This window comes from Amaranthus tricolor, chromosome 4 (assembly GCF_026212465.1).
Source record: "Amaranthus tricolor cultivar Red isolate AtriRed21 chromosome 4, ASM2621246v1, whole genome shotgun sequence".
Classification (NCBI taxonomy): domain Eukaryota; kingdom Viridiplantae; phylum Streptophyta; class Magnoliopsida; order Caryophyllales; family Amaranthaceae; genus Amaranthus; species Amaranthus tricolor.
The window spans coordinates 23,680,544-23,696,699 of record NC_080050.1 but is presented as its reverse complement, the minus strand read 5'-3'; the positions used below and the strand labels follow the sequence as shown (position 1 = coordinate 23,696,699).

Here is a 16,156-nt window from a genome sequence, read left to right as displayed (position 1 = left end):
ATAATCATAAGCACCAATTAAATATTAAAAAGGAGACTGAAACAATATCAATAAGTGCAAATAATTATACTTATCAAGTATAATAATAATATCATTTCGTAGATTGAAAGAGTATCTAGTAAGACATAGAAATAAACCATACTATAACATTGTTGCATAACATGGATCACAACACATAATTTTCTAGATAGTAGAATATTCTAGAAGATTTTTCATGGATCAGAATCTGTGGGGCCTTCGAGGCGAATGTAGTCATACATGATCCCAACAAAAGGACTTCCACCATTAGCTTGAGTTAAGTAGATCGTATTATCACCTTGTTTAAGTTCAGTTCCATGTATATCTGCTGTATAAAGCCTGTAAAGTCCATGAATCCCATGCCTTGCAATCGCATTATCTTTCCCTATTAGTCCAGTCGTAAATAATGGAGTCTCTGATTTTGGATTCTTTACTCGAACCTGAACATTTCACGATTTGTCGTATGAGACAGTTTTACCATGAGGCATGCTCTATGAGTTAAATTGCTTATCTAATACCACAAATTCTGGTGTGAGATAGTTTTGTCAAGGAACCAACTCAATCAAAAGTTTAAACTGATGGTTGAGACCACGTGATATGTTATATATACTGTAACATGTCCTCTCACATGAGAGCCTTTTGATCTAAAAGTGTGGATGTTGCATAGACCCTCCTCATATCTAGTGCCAAATATTCTACATTAAATGAAGAGTAGTTGAGATTTAAACCTGTTCAATTTGGCTTCTAAAACCATGTCAATGAACCAATTTAAACAAAAGCTTAGGTTTAGTTGGTTCTTTGAGACTCTAATACCATGTCTTGATGGAACTAACTTAACCAAAAGCTTAAACTTTTGGGTGAGTTGGTTCCTTGACGAGTCTTACTATGAAATGTTCTCCATTCATCATTCGAATCCCGATACAATTATTAGCATGCAAACTTCTTATATTGATGTCGTCTCACCGAGAGATGGTCTCTTACAAGAGTACCTCATATAATAGAGTACATATTATGAGAATATGTATTCCTTGTTTGAAGGTCATATCACCGAGAAATAGTCTCTCACAATAATATCTCTAATTAATTTTTCTTATTTTTTTAAAATCTAATATGGCGGATAATCTTGTAATTAATTACCTGTAATTCAGCCAGATTTGCAGTTGCAAGTGCTAATCTTAGTTTATAAAGTCCATTCACGTTCACATCTTGGAGTTCAAACTTAATTTGCCATGTAGTTCCTTGATAAGTATTGCCTTTCTTCCTACAACATTATCCAACATTTTTGTTTATGTTTTATTATTGGATAATTAATCAATTTTGCTTTCTTTTAACTTTAAATTAAGTTGTTATAGGGTCGTTTTTAACCGTAGGCAATGTAGATATTTGCCTTAGGCCTAAAACTAGAAAATGAGGACAATATCTTAATTCAACAATATTGTCATGTAGAACATAGAACACCGCTAGTAAAATTGTAACTATCCTTTTGACAAACACCCATTACAGACCGCCCTCTATAGAAAAGCCAAAATTTTTCCTTTTGCTTAAGGCCCATAAAATGTTCAAAATGGCACTAGTTCTTACTATGTAAATGTTGTTTAGTTTGTAATTGATAGTCAAGAAATTAATTAAAATAAAAGTTAAGTTGATGATTAATGCCCTAATGTATGTTAGCTACTCATTTATGCTCTCTTACACAAGAGTCGCTCTACATGTTACATTCTGATACCATATTAAAAAAACTAATTCAACAAAAACTTAAATTAATAATTTTGGCCTTAATTTAGATTATATACGTACACTATTAATTGATTAACTTAAGTTCAACAAAAAGAACTGGCTTACTTAGGGAGATAATGATAATAAATTCAAGTCAGTAAAACTTTTTTTTTATTAAGGTTGCCAACCAAATTTTTTCTTTCAATATCTATAAGTTGTCTTGAAAGAAGAATTTAGCTGCTTTGGAAAATCAACAGTCGTTTAATTAATACTCTCTCCTATTTATTTTACATGTCTTATTTACTTTTTGTCACTATTTATCAGTCTCTTTTAATTTGTATTTTATTCTTAATCTATAAGTTAAAATATAGTTAAGTAGGATTTTCTTTTATTCGTGTCAATGCAAGAATTATTAATATTAATTTTTCATATTTTTTAATTAGACATGAGATATTAAAAGTTAAATTATCACCTCAACAAATATAAAAAAGTGAATGGCACATGCAAAATGAATAGGAGAGAGTAATAAATACTAAAAAAGAGGGAAAAAACAAATTTCAATACGATGGATGAATAAAATAAAAGCCTTAGCTTACCTTGTAACTTGAGCAAAAAACCAATCTTTTTCGTAATCACTTGTGCCAATTGTATAGATTAGATCTTCATTAGGATATAAATCGGCATATCTTTCCCATAAACCATATTGTCTGAATCTGATTTTTAAATGATGCAATAAAAATTAATAAACTTGTATTATAACCAACACAATACATTTTAATTAGTTCCTATCCTTATAGCCAACTGAGTATAACATCATGAATATACCCACCTTATACTCGTCTAACATTTACTCTAAGTCTGTGTTATATAATCTATAAATCTTTAAAAATTAATTGTACGTATAATTTTATTTAAACCATACAATATAATAAAATAAAATAATATCCTTTATTTTTTGTCAATAGTTTTTAATAAAAATATACAAATTTATATAACTAGTACATTTTGTAGATATAGGGTTGAAAACTATGACAAGTAATTATAGAGCGGAGAGGCTTGGTATGGGGCAGGCAAGACCTCATATCCAACACCTACCCAATACCTATTGGGGTACGACTTTTTATACTCATATACATTTTCTATTCACCAAATTTATTCTGTAACCTCTCTAATAGAAACGAATGTGGTACAAAACCCGTATAATTTTAACTGTATGCTAATAATGCATTCTTAACCATAAATTGTTACATATTATAAAATCTGAGCGACTAATTTTTTTATCATCAAAATACATACTGCAATCAAAACCAATTTTTGAAAAATATCTAATGACGTAGCTTCTAAAAAGATTTATATTTTAAAACAAATAATGCATATTTCTTAACTTGGTATTAAAATTTTTAAATCAATATTATTAAATTTACTATAGCGATTGGCTTAAAACGCAATCACAGATATATAAAAAAAAAAAAAAACATTAATTAATTATATAACAAAGAGAGCTAACCTGTCAGGATGATTAAGGTAGAGTCTGTTGACATACTTAGGGTTGGGATCAGGGATGAAAAATTGTCTAGCAGTTCGATCAGGAATACCAATTTCCCATAATGTTGGTCCATCACTTGGAGCTTCATATACTAGCTGCCCCATATCAATATCACATCCTGCTTTATCATTTTTTTAAAATTTTACTTTAATAACGTAATTTAATTATGATAATTAGTTTTATTTCTTTAACTAAATGCCCGGTATTTTCAACAATATGAACGTTTTTGATTTAATATAATTAAATTTTATTTAATTGACTTTGTTTTTATATTTAATTCCATATGGTCTAAAAACTCATTTTATATGTAAAGATATATTAATGAACATCAAAAATAAAAAAATGATTCCAAAAAAAACTTAAACATAATTGCTTCAATGACACCTAAACAACTTCTTTTCTAAAATTATATAATATGATAGATGCATATTAGAAAAACTTTATAGACCTGTTTTGTTATTAGTACTAAAATGTTGTGATGAAAATGACTTGTAGTGTAAATTTTCGTAAAATGTATCTTATCATTTTCATGGATTTGAATTTTTGATCATAATAAAGTTTTTTTTCACAATTATCCATTACCACCTAATATTATCTTTTTAAATGGTAAGTAATGCATTTGAATGAATATTATGAATAACATGACATGATTGAAGGATAACAAATGTTTGTCAAGATTTGCCTAACAAATCTAAACTTACAATTTATTACCAATCTTACCATTTAATACCGACAATCAATGAGGTCGTATATGTATTAATTTATGTATGTGTGTATAATGTATGTATAGATAGATAGATAAATACCTGCAGTTACAGAAATGTTGTCGTGGAATGTGTAATCGCCTATGAAACCAGGAACCCAAGCATAAAGGTTGTAGTCACCAGGTCTTATATCACTTATCGAGTAATAGCCATCCTCATCTGTTGTTGTCCAAAACTGGTAACCCTGCCAACAATAATTGACGTTTTCATTCGAGGTCATAATTTTAAATTAAAAACATAATATTTGTTAGAATTTAGAAAATGTATCTCGACAATTTAAATAAGAAGAAGAGGTAATAGTTCAATTCACTCCTAAAACAATTGATAGTGACAGAAGGTACGTATTCTTCAAGTTTATAAAATGATGTATACTCTTCTCTTTTTTAGATGTGAAACAACTTAATAAGAGGTGTTTGGCAAAACAGCTTATTGGGCATTTTTAGCTTATTTTGATTATAGAGTTGGATAGTCAAATCAGCTAATGTTAATGTTTGATAAACTAGAAACAGGTTGTTGTTATGAATAAGTTATTTTTAAACAAGTTGCTCAAAGTATTGGATAAAATCAGTTGGTCAAATCAACCATTATAATCAGCTATAAGTCGTTATCCAAACACCCCTAATAAAAAATAGACATTTAAACATCATTCTTCATTAATTTGGAGCCTTAATTAATTTGTACAATGAAAAGTACAAATTAAATTAACCTTGCTTTCGAGTTGCCAAGATTTAGATTCGTTTGGAGAAGCTAAACCTATATATGCTCCATTTGCTGGAATAACATCATCGTTAGAATACCTGTAATAATAACATATTCGGACTTTGTAATTTAAGATAATATCATTAAACAATTTCTGATAAAATATCTTGCCACATAAAACCCTTTTGGTTTGGTCTTATCTCAGTTAAATTTAATTGATTAAATTAATTTTACTAATAATATAACTATTTATCAACCTTGAATAATCATAAATTTAATTATTGATCTAACTTTAGGGATGTTTAGACGGAGTAAAAATGAAGATTAAAAAAACTGACCTATCATAGACTAGTAATCTACCAGAGACATTGCCCCTCTGGTCAGATGTTGGATAATCCTGGGAAGCTGGAAAAGAGTAAGGCCAATTTTCTGTTTCAATCAACATCTGAACAATTTCCATGTGAAAGTATTTTATGAATAAGATTTGAAAAAAAAAAAAAGAAAATTAATATCAATAATCTAATCTTTAATTTATTTACTATTTTTAATAATAATTCAATCTTAGTTTGCTATCAGCATACTCTATCAGTATACACAGAAAAATAAGGGTAAAAGTTAAATTATTAAAAAAAATATAAAGATAAAATATTATTCACAACGAATGAATAAACAATGAAATTATTAAAGTTAATTTTTCTATAAAAAAATATTAATTTTTAACCTGGTTTTTTGCATCGTCCCAGAGCCAGTGCCAATCAAGTTCCTTAGGGCCACAGTTAAAATACATAAAAACAGGACCAAACACCCTTTTCCATGCCTCGCCTTGTTTAAATTTAGCCACCATGTCCTCCCCAGCATAATGAGCACTTATGAACATCTGCAATAACTCAACTACAAATAATTATTAAGCGATCATATTTATAGTTTTTAGGGATGTACATAAAAATTAATAAATTATCTTTGTTATTGATGATTTTAAATTTTTAGGAGAATCTAGTCTAGAAATTAAAAAAAATTAATATTTTATATAATTATTTTAATTTTCCAAGAAAGAATAAATGGTATACTAATTAATTATAATTAAATTCTTATATTTTCAAAGTAAAATTAATATTAAATTACATAAATAAATATATAATAAAAGATTCTTTCTTATATAAAATAGTTTCAAACAAATTACATTACATATATAATATGTTATGTTTTTCTTACAATTTAATTGTATGTTGGGTTGAAAAATGTAGAGTTACCGCAAGATTAGTAGGGCCAACATGAGAAGTAAGATTTTGCTTGAGGGGTCCACCAGTTCGAAACTCATCACTTGGTGTTATTTGCCAGAATCCAGTTGGGGGATCTGTGCATATCCATCCGTGCACTTGAAGATCCTTGTTCTCACATGAATATTGGTATTTGTCATCCACCTTGAGTGTAACAATGTCAATCATTGTAATCATTATGTTAAATTAGGCCGGACTTATTGTGAATGTCAGCATATTAACGGGTGACACAAGTGCACACACTTCATAAGCCAAGAAGATATATACCATCCCAAAACCATATGGCAATGGGAAAAAGGTCTCTAATAGCTTATAAAACGTGCACACCATTATCAATTTATCGATGTGGAATAACTCATCCCAACACATTACATAAATATAAATATAATATTAATAAATACAAATATATGCTAATACCTCTTCTTTGAATTCATCTTCAATTGGGTTAGTAAGAAGCACTGCTTCAGGGATATCTAGGATTTGGCATCTTTCTGGCAACCGATCCTCAGGAAGTGGCATTCTTCTTTGTCTGTCATCTGCTACAACCATATACTCAAACCTGTCTTTCAACGTTTATGTTCAAATCTCATATAAAGAATCTTTATTTTAATAATTTATATATATTAATCCAACTATTTAGCCTATTTATAAAATATATATTCCAGAATGCACATTTATATACGACAAACTACTAAATCAAAAACATTCACCTGGGATATTGGAAAATTTAGAAAAATTTTATGAAGTGATTTTGAATTTTTGTTTTTATACGTGGTGGTGGACAAATATTTTTTTTATCTGCGTGGTGATCTTAAATTTCTAACTTTTTTACTAGGTGGACAAAAGATTAATGTTTTTGTTAAATTTATGTTATTATTACCATCATAACGTCGTTCATCATGAAAATAAACATCGTAATCATTCTTATGGAACATGTTTTTTGAAAATAATTCAAAATAAATACTTTATTTGACAAAGAACTTAACCTTTTATTTGCCAACCACATGAATCAAGTTGAACGCTAATGGTCACCATGCAAGTAAAACAAATTATGTATACTATGTGAAAAAGTCAAAAACTCATGTTACTACATATAATTTTCCAAAAATTATTTTTAAATTTAAGCTACTTATGTATTTGTCTCACAATAAAACGGTCTAATATAAAATTTCCTACTAATCAATAGCAAAGATAAGTAAATTTTTTGTTTACCACTTTTTATTAAGCTTGAAAACAATCCTTGTTTGAGGGAGATTGAATCCCGGCCATTCCATTAACTTCTCATAAATTGCATAGGAGTAGAATCCTGATGATTCGCGGAGCACTACAAACCTAACAATTCAATAAAATTAGCAAAGTGTATTAATTGTCCTCTTTGGGTTGGGACAAGAATTAAAAAAATGGAGGGGACCACAGAATATATCCTTTAAATTTCAATCCATCATACCTATCACTTAGAATGTTGTTATTATAAACGATTTATGGGACAATTTGGTAAAAAATCTATGGTGTAAAATAAAAATGGACAATTAAGGTGAACTAACCAAATAAGAAAAGGGGACAATTACAATGAATTAGAGTGTGTATGATCTAATGGATATTAGAAATTGGAGAAGCAATATGAATAAATTGAGTGGAATTGGTGTTATGATTATTTCTATTGTGAATGCGCTATGGCAATGGTGAAGAGACAATAACAAAAACAAGTGCAAAGATAAACACCAAAACATAGCACAATAATGAAGAAGAGAAAACACAAGAAATATGCGGTATCTAATGATACCTACCTCTCAAAACAAGTATCTTATCATTAATATAATCAACAATATACTAATGACTCGCCTTATAAGCTTTAAGAACAACGTCTCAAAGCAAAGATTGAACCTTTAATGTCAATCTTCTCTCAAATGCCCTAATACATGTGGAGTGAACTCTCTTGGCTAAAATCCTAGTTAATTCTTAGTATTAGACTCTCTTTTAAACCCTAATGAACTCCTAAGACCCCTTATATAGTCCCATGACATATTTAGAAGCCTTAGGACAAACCCATAAAAGCCCATGAAGAACCGTGAATAAAACAGAAAAACATTTTGTTTCCCCGTTGATGCTCGCTCGACCCGAGCCACAGCTGTTGATTTCCTCCATTTGAATTGCTCGATCGAGCCACAGCTGTTCGACTGGTCGAGTGGCCTTTGATCAGTGTTGCTATCTTGATTTGATCATGTTCCTTGATAATCAAGCATTCTCCTCGACCCATGCCACAATTAAGACATTTCATCCCTTGCACAAGCTGTAATACCCCAGATTTAGCTTGAAAAAGGATTGATAGACTACTCATATAAATAAGGTGCATCTTCTTTTCTAGAGAGCCCATTTGCTAAGAACTCCAAAGTTAAGCGTGCTTGGTGGAGAGCAATCTTAGGATGGGTGACCTCCTGGGAAGTTTTCCCAGGTGCGCACGAGTAAGGCCAAAGTGCGCTGGAAAGACTTGTGTTGATTTGTGGGGCTAGTCTACAGTCTCTAAAATTAGTCATCAGCGGTCCGAGGGGCCGGGGTGTTACACAAGCCTATTCAAATCATCATCATTGATCACTTGTTTAAGCGACCCAAACCTTAGCACTCCATATCCCATGGCATACCCCACACCACTTTCAAGTGTGCAAGAGCTACAAGGTGCCCAAAGTCGTCATCAATATTGTGGGAATTGGCTCTTGATTCAACAATTTCATATCGTTGAATCGATCACATTGTAACATTTGAGAAATTAATAATTTAAAACGAGTAAATTTAAGAGAATTATTAATGAATGACCTTAAATATACATAATATAGACCATTCTCAATTTAAATTTCTTTCTTTTTTTTTCTTTCCCTTTTCTTTTAATGTGATAAATAAATAAATAAAAACCCTCCTTTCTCTTTCTCTCATTCGAATGAACCCAAAGAAAAATCAGGCATTTATCTTCTTCCTCTTGAATCAACTGCATCAAACTCCAGTCATCTTCTTCATCAACACTAACTTTTCAAACCTTAATTTAATGAGTTTCAAGAACTAAAACAACAATGGCTTCCTTCTCAAGCCATTCGAAACCCTTCCCTTCTCATTTCTATCCTTCTTTGTCTTCAATTTTGAAAGGAAAACAAAGCCCTAATCCATCTTCTTCATTTGATTTTTGAAGGAAAGCAGAGCCCTAATCCATCTTCTTCATTTGATTTTTGAAGCAACAAAGCCCTAATCCATCTGATTTTCGCCCCTGATTTTCGAAGAACAAGACCCCTTATTCTGCATCTGATTTTAGAATCAGGGATAAAATAATAGCAGGTGTAATCATCTTCCTTCTTTCTCTGATTTTCGAATTGAACAGCTTATCCATATATTTTTCTTCCTTTCTTCGTCCTTGGTTCAAGATAACGACAATGGCGTTTTTGTTTTGACTCTAATAGTTGATTCTTGTAAACACAACGACAAGCAACATCCGTTCATCGGTGACCAGCCTTGATTCTTCCCTGTTGTGAGTTTCGAAAGAAGCAAACCGCAGAACCATGTTCCCAAGTCTGATTTCTGAGTGACATTACCTTCTTTGGGTTTCAATTGTCGCCATTTTATTGAGGAAGTAAATAAATTTATGATCTTTGTCGTTTTGATGATTGTTTTTACATATCTTATTATCAATTTGCAAGCATCTTTGCATCTTTTCTTCTTGAATTATTTTATTCTTCTATTTCTATTGTTATCCTTATGAACCATTACCACAATATTTGACAATAATTAAAGAGATAGGCTTGTGTAGATGATATTATGATATGGTCAATGGATCGGGCTTGCGAGCTGGTCATTGACAAAGTTGAGGAACATTGTTCCCTACTCCCTATTTTTGAAGCGAATTATCATTCAAATATTGACTAGCTTCACCTGAGAGCGACATAGCCTTAGAGCTATGGGGCACCTCTCAAACTAGACTCCATGTGCGCACATAGATCTAGGAAACCGATGTTGCTTTTAAACCCTTATTTGGAAACTATTGTGTTTGTTGTTTTGGATTGTTACTTCTCATTCAGTTTAATCTGACCCTCTGTTGTTTCCATCTTTTAGTTTGATTACAAATTGGAACGAGTCGGGAACGATGGGTTAGCGATGTTGAATAGCGTTCCAAGGATGTATATTGAGCTGAGCACGTGGGAATTTGTAGTTTTGTATTAGGTTTTTGGATAAATGTATATTAGTCTTGGTTGTATTGGTTATATTGGACTCGAAGTGAATTGTATGATTACTTGTATTTTAGTTAGATGTTTGGTTTGAGAATTAGCTGAATTAGTTACGTTAAAGAGTTGGTGACCCCTTTGCTCTAGTTTTGGAACTGTGATTTAAGTTTTTGGGAAATGACCCTGTTTACTCAGTCAACGGCAAGTCGGATTGTTACACACATAATCATTAGTAGGGTGTTCAATTATATTCGATCCGTAACATCCGTTATTCGGTTTAAGAAAACTAGATAACATCCGATTTTTGAACTTCGGATCCAGATCAGGGTTTTTGCACACCCGGGTGTCCGGATGTTCAATTTTGTTTTTATGAATTTAATTTATATTTTTTTCTATAAAAAAAAATAAAAAAAATTTTAAAAAAAACTTTGTTTATATTTTTGAATGTATTAATATTTACAATTCTCAACTATAATTAAGTTGCATACCTAATTTATCGTTAGACTATTGAAGATCCAACCATATTCTCAAAATGATTTTTTTCAAACTTTAAATACTAAGCTTGATTAAAAAAATCAAAATAAGCTTAAATTTTTATGTATAAAAAAATAGGAAATATTATTAAAAAGCCAAAAAAAATTTAAAAAAATAAAATTAGATATTCGGTATCCAATCCAACAAAATCGGGGGTTGCAGAGATGAAAGATGGATGGAGGCTCCGAGGCTGTGATTAGGTAGGGATGAGATAACACGGCTGCATAGAGGGTTGGGGAAGGGGCGAAGGACTTGCATGGGTGAGGAGCGAGGAGAGGGATATCGATGCTTGGATTGGGTGGGGTAGGGGAGGGGTTGTTGGTGCTCGAAAGGGAAAAATGTTAGAATTACTTCACATGTAAGACAAAATTCCACATCGATAAAATAATGGGTTGTGGGCTTGCATATATATTGAGTGAGCTAATCCTCTTACTACCATATGGTTTTAGGAAACAATAAACTTTACCTAGTGTATGTGCAAGTCAACGCTTTTAACCCGGAGGCCACGATAACATTATATCACAAATTTTCACGACCTAATAGGAGAAGCAACGAAGAGGCCGGTGGTGGAAGGGTGGTAAGTAATTTTTTTAATTTTCTTTTTTTAATATAAATAACCTATTATAGAAGATGTAGTCCAAAAGTGAGATTTTTAGAATATAATCCTAATATAAGATTATTTAAGTAGGTGAATGAAAGGTTAAGTTATTCGAAAAATTTTCATTAATAAATGAGATGTTGTGAATGGGTAACGAGGAGGTACCTTTTGTCAATGTTTAAAGGCACAAGCTTAGTTTGAGAAGTGGGGTTCCATGTTCTTGTGATGGAAACCTCCACCATATCTTCATCCTCTACTATTACTTGAAAACTTGTTCCTTTGATCCTGTACAATTTATTAATTTACAAAATTATTACTATTTATAGTATAGTAGTTAATTATATTCAATAAGGGAGCTAGTATTAAGTTGACAATATTATGTGTCAATGATATGTAATAAATGGAGTAAATAATAAAAAAAAAATACTAATACAACAATATCTTTAAGTATGCATTATCAAAATTATAAAAAAATATATATAATAAAATACTTTACACTAATACGAATCCAACAATATCTCACATGAATATATTTTATTTTTTATATATCTTATAAAAAGCTTATTTAAATTTTTTTTTCTCCCTAAATAGAATATTTTAAATGGGAAGAATAATAGATAACACAAGAGTAGTACCTATCATAATATCCTGTTGTCCCAGTTGATCCTGCATCACTCCAGTTAAGGTCCCAATATCTGCATTCAATACACATCAAATTTCATCATCTTTTAATTGTAATTGATTTGTTTCGGTATTCCTTCTTTTTGCACGCTTTTCACTTTATATATGAAAGCTAATTTTTATCAACGACATATTTGACGTAACAGTTTTAGTAGTTATAAATAGTTTAATGAGATTAAAACACTACTTTTAAAATAATATTATTGTTGAGCAAAATGATAATATAACTCGTAAATAGCATTAATAATTCATTTCGTTTTCAAAACATTATGATTTATAGCATTTCAATATGATCGATTGTAGTGTTTTAAGATTCTCTTCACTATTTCGTCAACAAATTACATTCGACGACTACTATACTCCTTATATAATTTATCGAATAGTAATAATTTACACATCTAATTATTAAATGGTTAAATCACCGCTAGATAATACCTATAATTAACATGTGCCAATCAGATCCTTAAATAGACAAACAAAAAGGAAGGTAATGTATAATTATATATGATATACCCTCTGTTATCTTCTTCATTTGTTTCTTCAAGCAAATTTTCTATACCATTGAACTTTATCTTTGTGACGATTCCATCTGGATTTGATATCGTGATTTCAAGTACACCATTACCAATCACAACCTGCAAGCACCAACTTAAGATCATATCATATGTGGGTAATTTAATTTGCATAATGATGCATACGTGAAAAAAAACAATATAAAAAAAATATATAATTTACGGGTTTTTTACCTATGCACCATGTATAGGTTTTAGACAATAAAACTGATAACTATTTGAAATTTTATTTGATATATTCTCAAAAATATTATTAGGTTTACCAAATTTATTGTCTAAACATTAAGCTTTAGGCGTATATGTTAAAAAATTCGATAAATATATTATAATAAAAAAAATCATCATCAGTATAAGAAATTCAAAGAAACTTAATTTACATAATGATCTTGGACTGTAAGTTGGACTGCCTGCAATGACATAGCAAAAGCACAAGAGAAACAGAAAATTATTTATTTAATATTGAGATTAATTTTCCTCCTAATTTTCTATGAGCGGAATACTCTAAGTATGATAATGATTAATCTTTGGGTATATAAAAAAATGAATTAAGCTCTTTTTTTCACTTAAATTTTACTTCAGTGCAGCATGGCCATGAAAGGATGTATATAAATATATATAGGACATGCAAATATGGGTTTGTTTAGTTACTTGGAATTGAATTAAAAGCAAAAGTTTTAAAAGCTGAGAGTGTTTTGGCTTGTAGCCTGTTTTGTTCATCTCTTAACTTAGTCGCAACTATTTATTTTGGTGAATATGGATAAAAAGATGAGAGATTGCCATGTTTTGAAGGCATAGCAATAGTGATTAATGATGTATTCATGTATGGTTTGTGACCACTTACATATATATTGTATTTATTATTTATATTAAAGGGTAAGTCGAGAGAAAAAAATAGATGTATTGAAAAATAATATTGTCAACTGATAACGTTCAGCTATATACAAAATCATGTGTGTTGATTGAGCTGGTAGAAGGTTTTCCTTTTATGGCATTTACCTAGGCTCAAAAGAATAATATCATCATTTCAAAAGAGTGATTAATAAATGATATAGTTTAAACTTATAATGAATATGATCAGTTATAAAACTTGACAAATAATGATATTATGCGTCGTATATAGTATATGAAACTTAGCGTGGATAATTGTCATAATTAAAACGTTTGTGAGTGTAATTTTTATTTATATTATCGACATTATTTTTAATTTAATGTGGATCAGCCTCTTAGGGGAGAATTAGGTGAAAATTGAACTCAGGACTTTACTTGAGAAAGTGGTACTTGCTCTCTAACTAAGACAAAATCCGATTCTCTATATATTTTGCATTAATATATGCCTATTGTTATGTTGTGACCAAAGATTTATGATTCTTTAATTTTGGATTATAGTAGACGACTATATTATTATGGGTCATCAAATCATGCGCACTTCTCCTTCATGTAAAGTTGCACATAATGTTTACTACGAAATGTTAATCGAAAACAATGTCTTTGTTAACAAGTTTAAGCATGGATACATCTGACCATGTTAGTATTTTTACTAAGTAGTACTTATACGTGTGTTTTTTAAAAATCTTATTATTATTATTATTATTATTATTATTATTATTATTATTATTATTATTATTATCATTATTATTATTATTATTCTATTATTATTATTATTATTATTATTATTATTATTATTAATTTGTCTTAAAAATTTCATGCATTACATGAGTTGCTATACTAGTTAAATATATATCAGATTCTAATTTTGGTATATTTAAGTGTCAAAGAAAAATTTTAAGAAATTTTATGCGGTGACTCTGAGTTTTTGGCTTTTTCACAGATGCTTTTTAAATTCACGTGATGACTTTTAACTTTTAACATTTTCATGTGGTAGATAAAATGTCTAGTTTTAGTTAAATTAAGTACTTATTTTGATTGAATTTCAAAAAACGTGGTCAATTAGGGTGATAACGATATTTATTTTTTTTATAATAAAATGTCATTACATTGGATAAAAATAAAGTAACGTTAACAAAAAAAAAATATTTTATCCACCATATGAAAAATTTAAAAGGCTAAAATCACCATATAAATTCAAAAAGATATTTATCTATCACGTAAAAAAGTCAAAAATTTAAACTTAACACATAAAATTTCCCAAACATTTTTAAACCGAGGTTGGGTCAATTTATCCCATTCCCATATACCGGCCTCTGCCCCCCGCATCTTACCACATCAATGTCAGGATGGAGTGTTCCTCATTATATGTTTGTTGTTAACTTGTTAGTTATTACAACTAAATATTGATAATAAGAATGAATTTTTATGATTAATTTTCATTAAATATATTATATAATTCTTATAGTAACGTAATTTTTATTTTTGAGAAAGTCTTTTTTCTTTTCATAATTTTTAATTACGACTTTGATAAGTGATAAAGAATAAGATAAACGTCATTTTAAAATGAGTACTTTAATCCAAAGTCTATGAGATCTTAGTACAACATAATTATTGGTACACAACAATTCATCAGTGACATGTGCTACCAAAATACTTGGACACCTTATCATACATACACAGGCGGATTTACAAAAAAATATCAAGCGATGTCAAAAAATTTCAGACTTTGAACTAAGACAAAATGTGATCCTAAGTCAATTTTTTGAGACACCTATTAATTTCAAACTGTATGTAAAACAATAATATTATAATTATTAATTAATGTTGAGTCAATTATTCTAATTGTTGGAGTTTATTAATCGTGTATCTTTTTATCACATTACAATTTAATATGACAAAAACTAACCTAATTTTCTACCTAAGCAATCTAGGCTTGGTGTAATGTCGCTGTTACTAACAGCGAAATAAAAAAAAATAAAAATTAGTAAAGTCTCAAGTCGTTGTTAGTAACAGCGACTTTAAGGTTGACTGGTCAACTCCTTAATCTCGTAGGTTGGAATGAGGAAGTAATTGATAAAACGCATTAAGTACTAATTTTTATTTTTTTTTCTTTTAGTTCGCTGATAGTAACAGTGACATTACACCAAGCCTAGGTTTGAATATACAGACGTTTATTTTGGAAATAAAGTTTTCACAAAGCTTATTTTTGAAATAAAATTATTAAATAATCTTTTTTTTTTTCAAATTTTCGCTTTATTATTCTGACCTAGACTTTATTTAGAGCCCACTTTTTAAATATTGCTTAGGGATTATTATTGGGCCTTCATATTTTTTTCCAATATCCTGCAATATTAATTGTGAGTTAAAAGACAAAATCAATTACTTTTTTAATAGATGAAGTGTTAAAGACCACTAATTCACCTACACTAACTTTTCATAAATTAGTTTCATGGCTTTAGTAATGTAAAGATTTTTGTGACTCTCGTTTCAATATCTAATAAAATAATTAGTAATTTCTAATGTTTTTTCACAGAGTATTTTTTCATTATAAAATAATGGTCTTATTAAACGTTTAAATTCAACATGTCATGGATGTATATCTTTATATTAATCTATTTTCTTTATAGAAAATATATAAATGTAATAAAAAAAACTTTATTC

General features: G+C 29.5%; 1 protein-coding gene across 7 annotated transcripts; it reads right to left on the bottom strand.

Annotated features, from left to right (window-relative positions):
• Positions 1-58: 58 nt before the first annotated feature.
• Positions 59-13,263, bottom strand: LOC130811194 (uncharacterized). Of its 7 annotated transcripts, none has more exons than XM_057677389.1 (15): positions 12,985-13,263; positions 12,549-12,670; positions 11,990-12,049; positions 11,520-11,639; positions 7,233-7,352; positions 6,438-6,579; positions 5,994-6,164; positions 5,465-5,620; positions 5,082-5,188; positions 4,751-4,841; positions 4,087-4,228; positions 3,242-3,401; positions 2,331-2,447; positions 1,156-1,279; positions 59-458 (listed from the first exon to the last, which is right to left on the bottom strand). In XM_057677389.1, the coding sequence occupies exons 1-15, from the start codon at positions 13,024-13,026 to the stop codon at positions 213-215; spliced, it is 1,920 nt and encodes a 639-aa protein (XP_057533372.1). In that variant the 5' UTR covers positions 13,027-13,263; the 3' UTR covers positions 59-212. The 7 variants fall into 7 exon arrangements, with proteins under 7 accessions (XP_057533372.1, XP_057533376.1, XP_057533374.1 ...); XM_057677393.1 differs by having other exon boundaries at positions 3,242-3,398; positions 4,087-4,219; XM_057677391.1 differs by having other exon boundaries at positions 3,242-3,398; positions 12,985-13,262.
• Between the last annotated feature and the right edge of the window lie 2,893 nt (positions 13,264-16,156).

Excerpts from the sequence above, each read along its gene's own strand:
- LOC130811194 (XM_057677387.1), bottom strand. The coding sequence starts at position 12,721 with ATGCAAATTAAATTACCCACATATGATATGATCTTAAGTTGGTGCTTG. Across the intron at positions 3,402-4,086 it reads CAACATTTCTGTAACTGCAG|CAGGATGTGATATTGATATG; the intron begins GTATTTATCTAT and ends AAAATGATAAAG. Across the intron at positions 1,280-2,330 it reads TTTTTTGCTCAAGTTACAAG|GAAGAAAGGCAATACTTATC; the intron begins GTAAGCTAAGGC and ends ATAATGTTGTAG.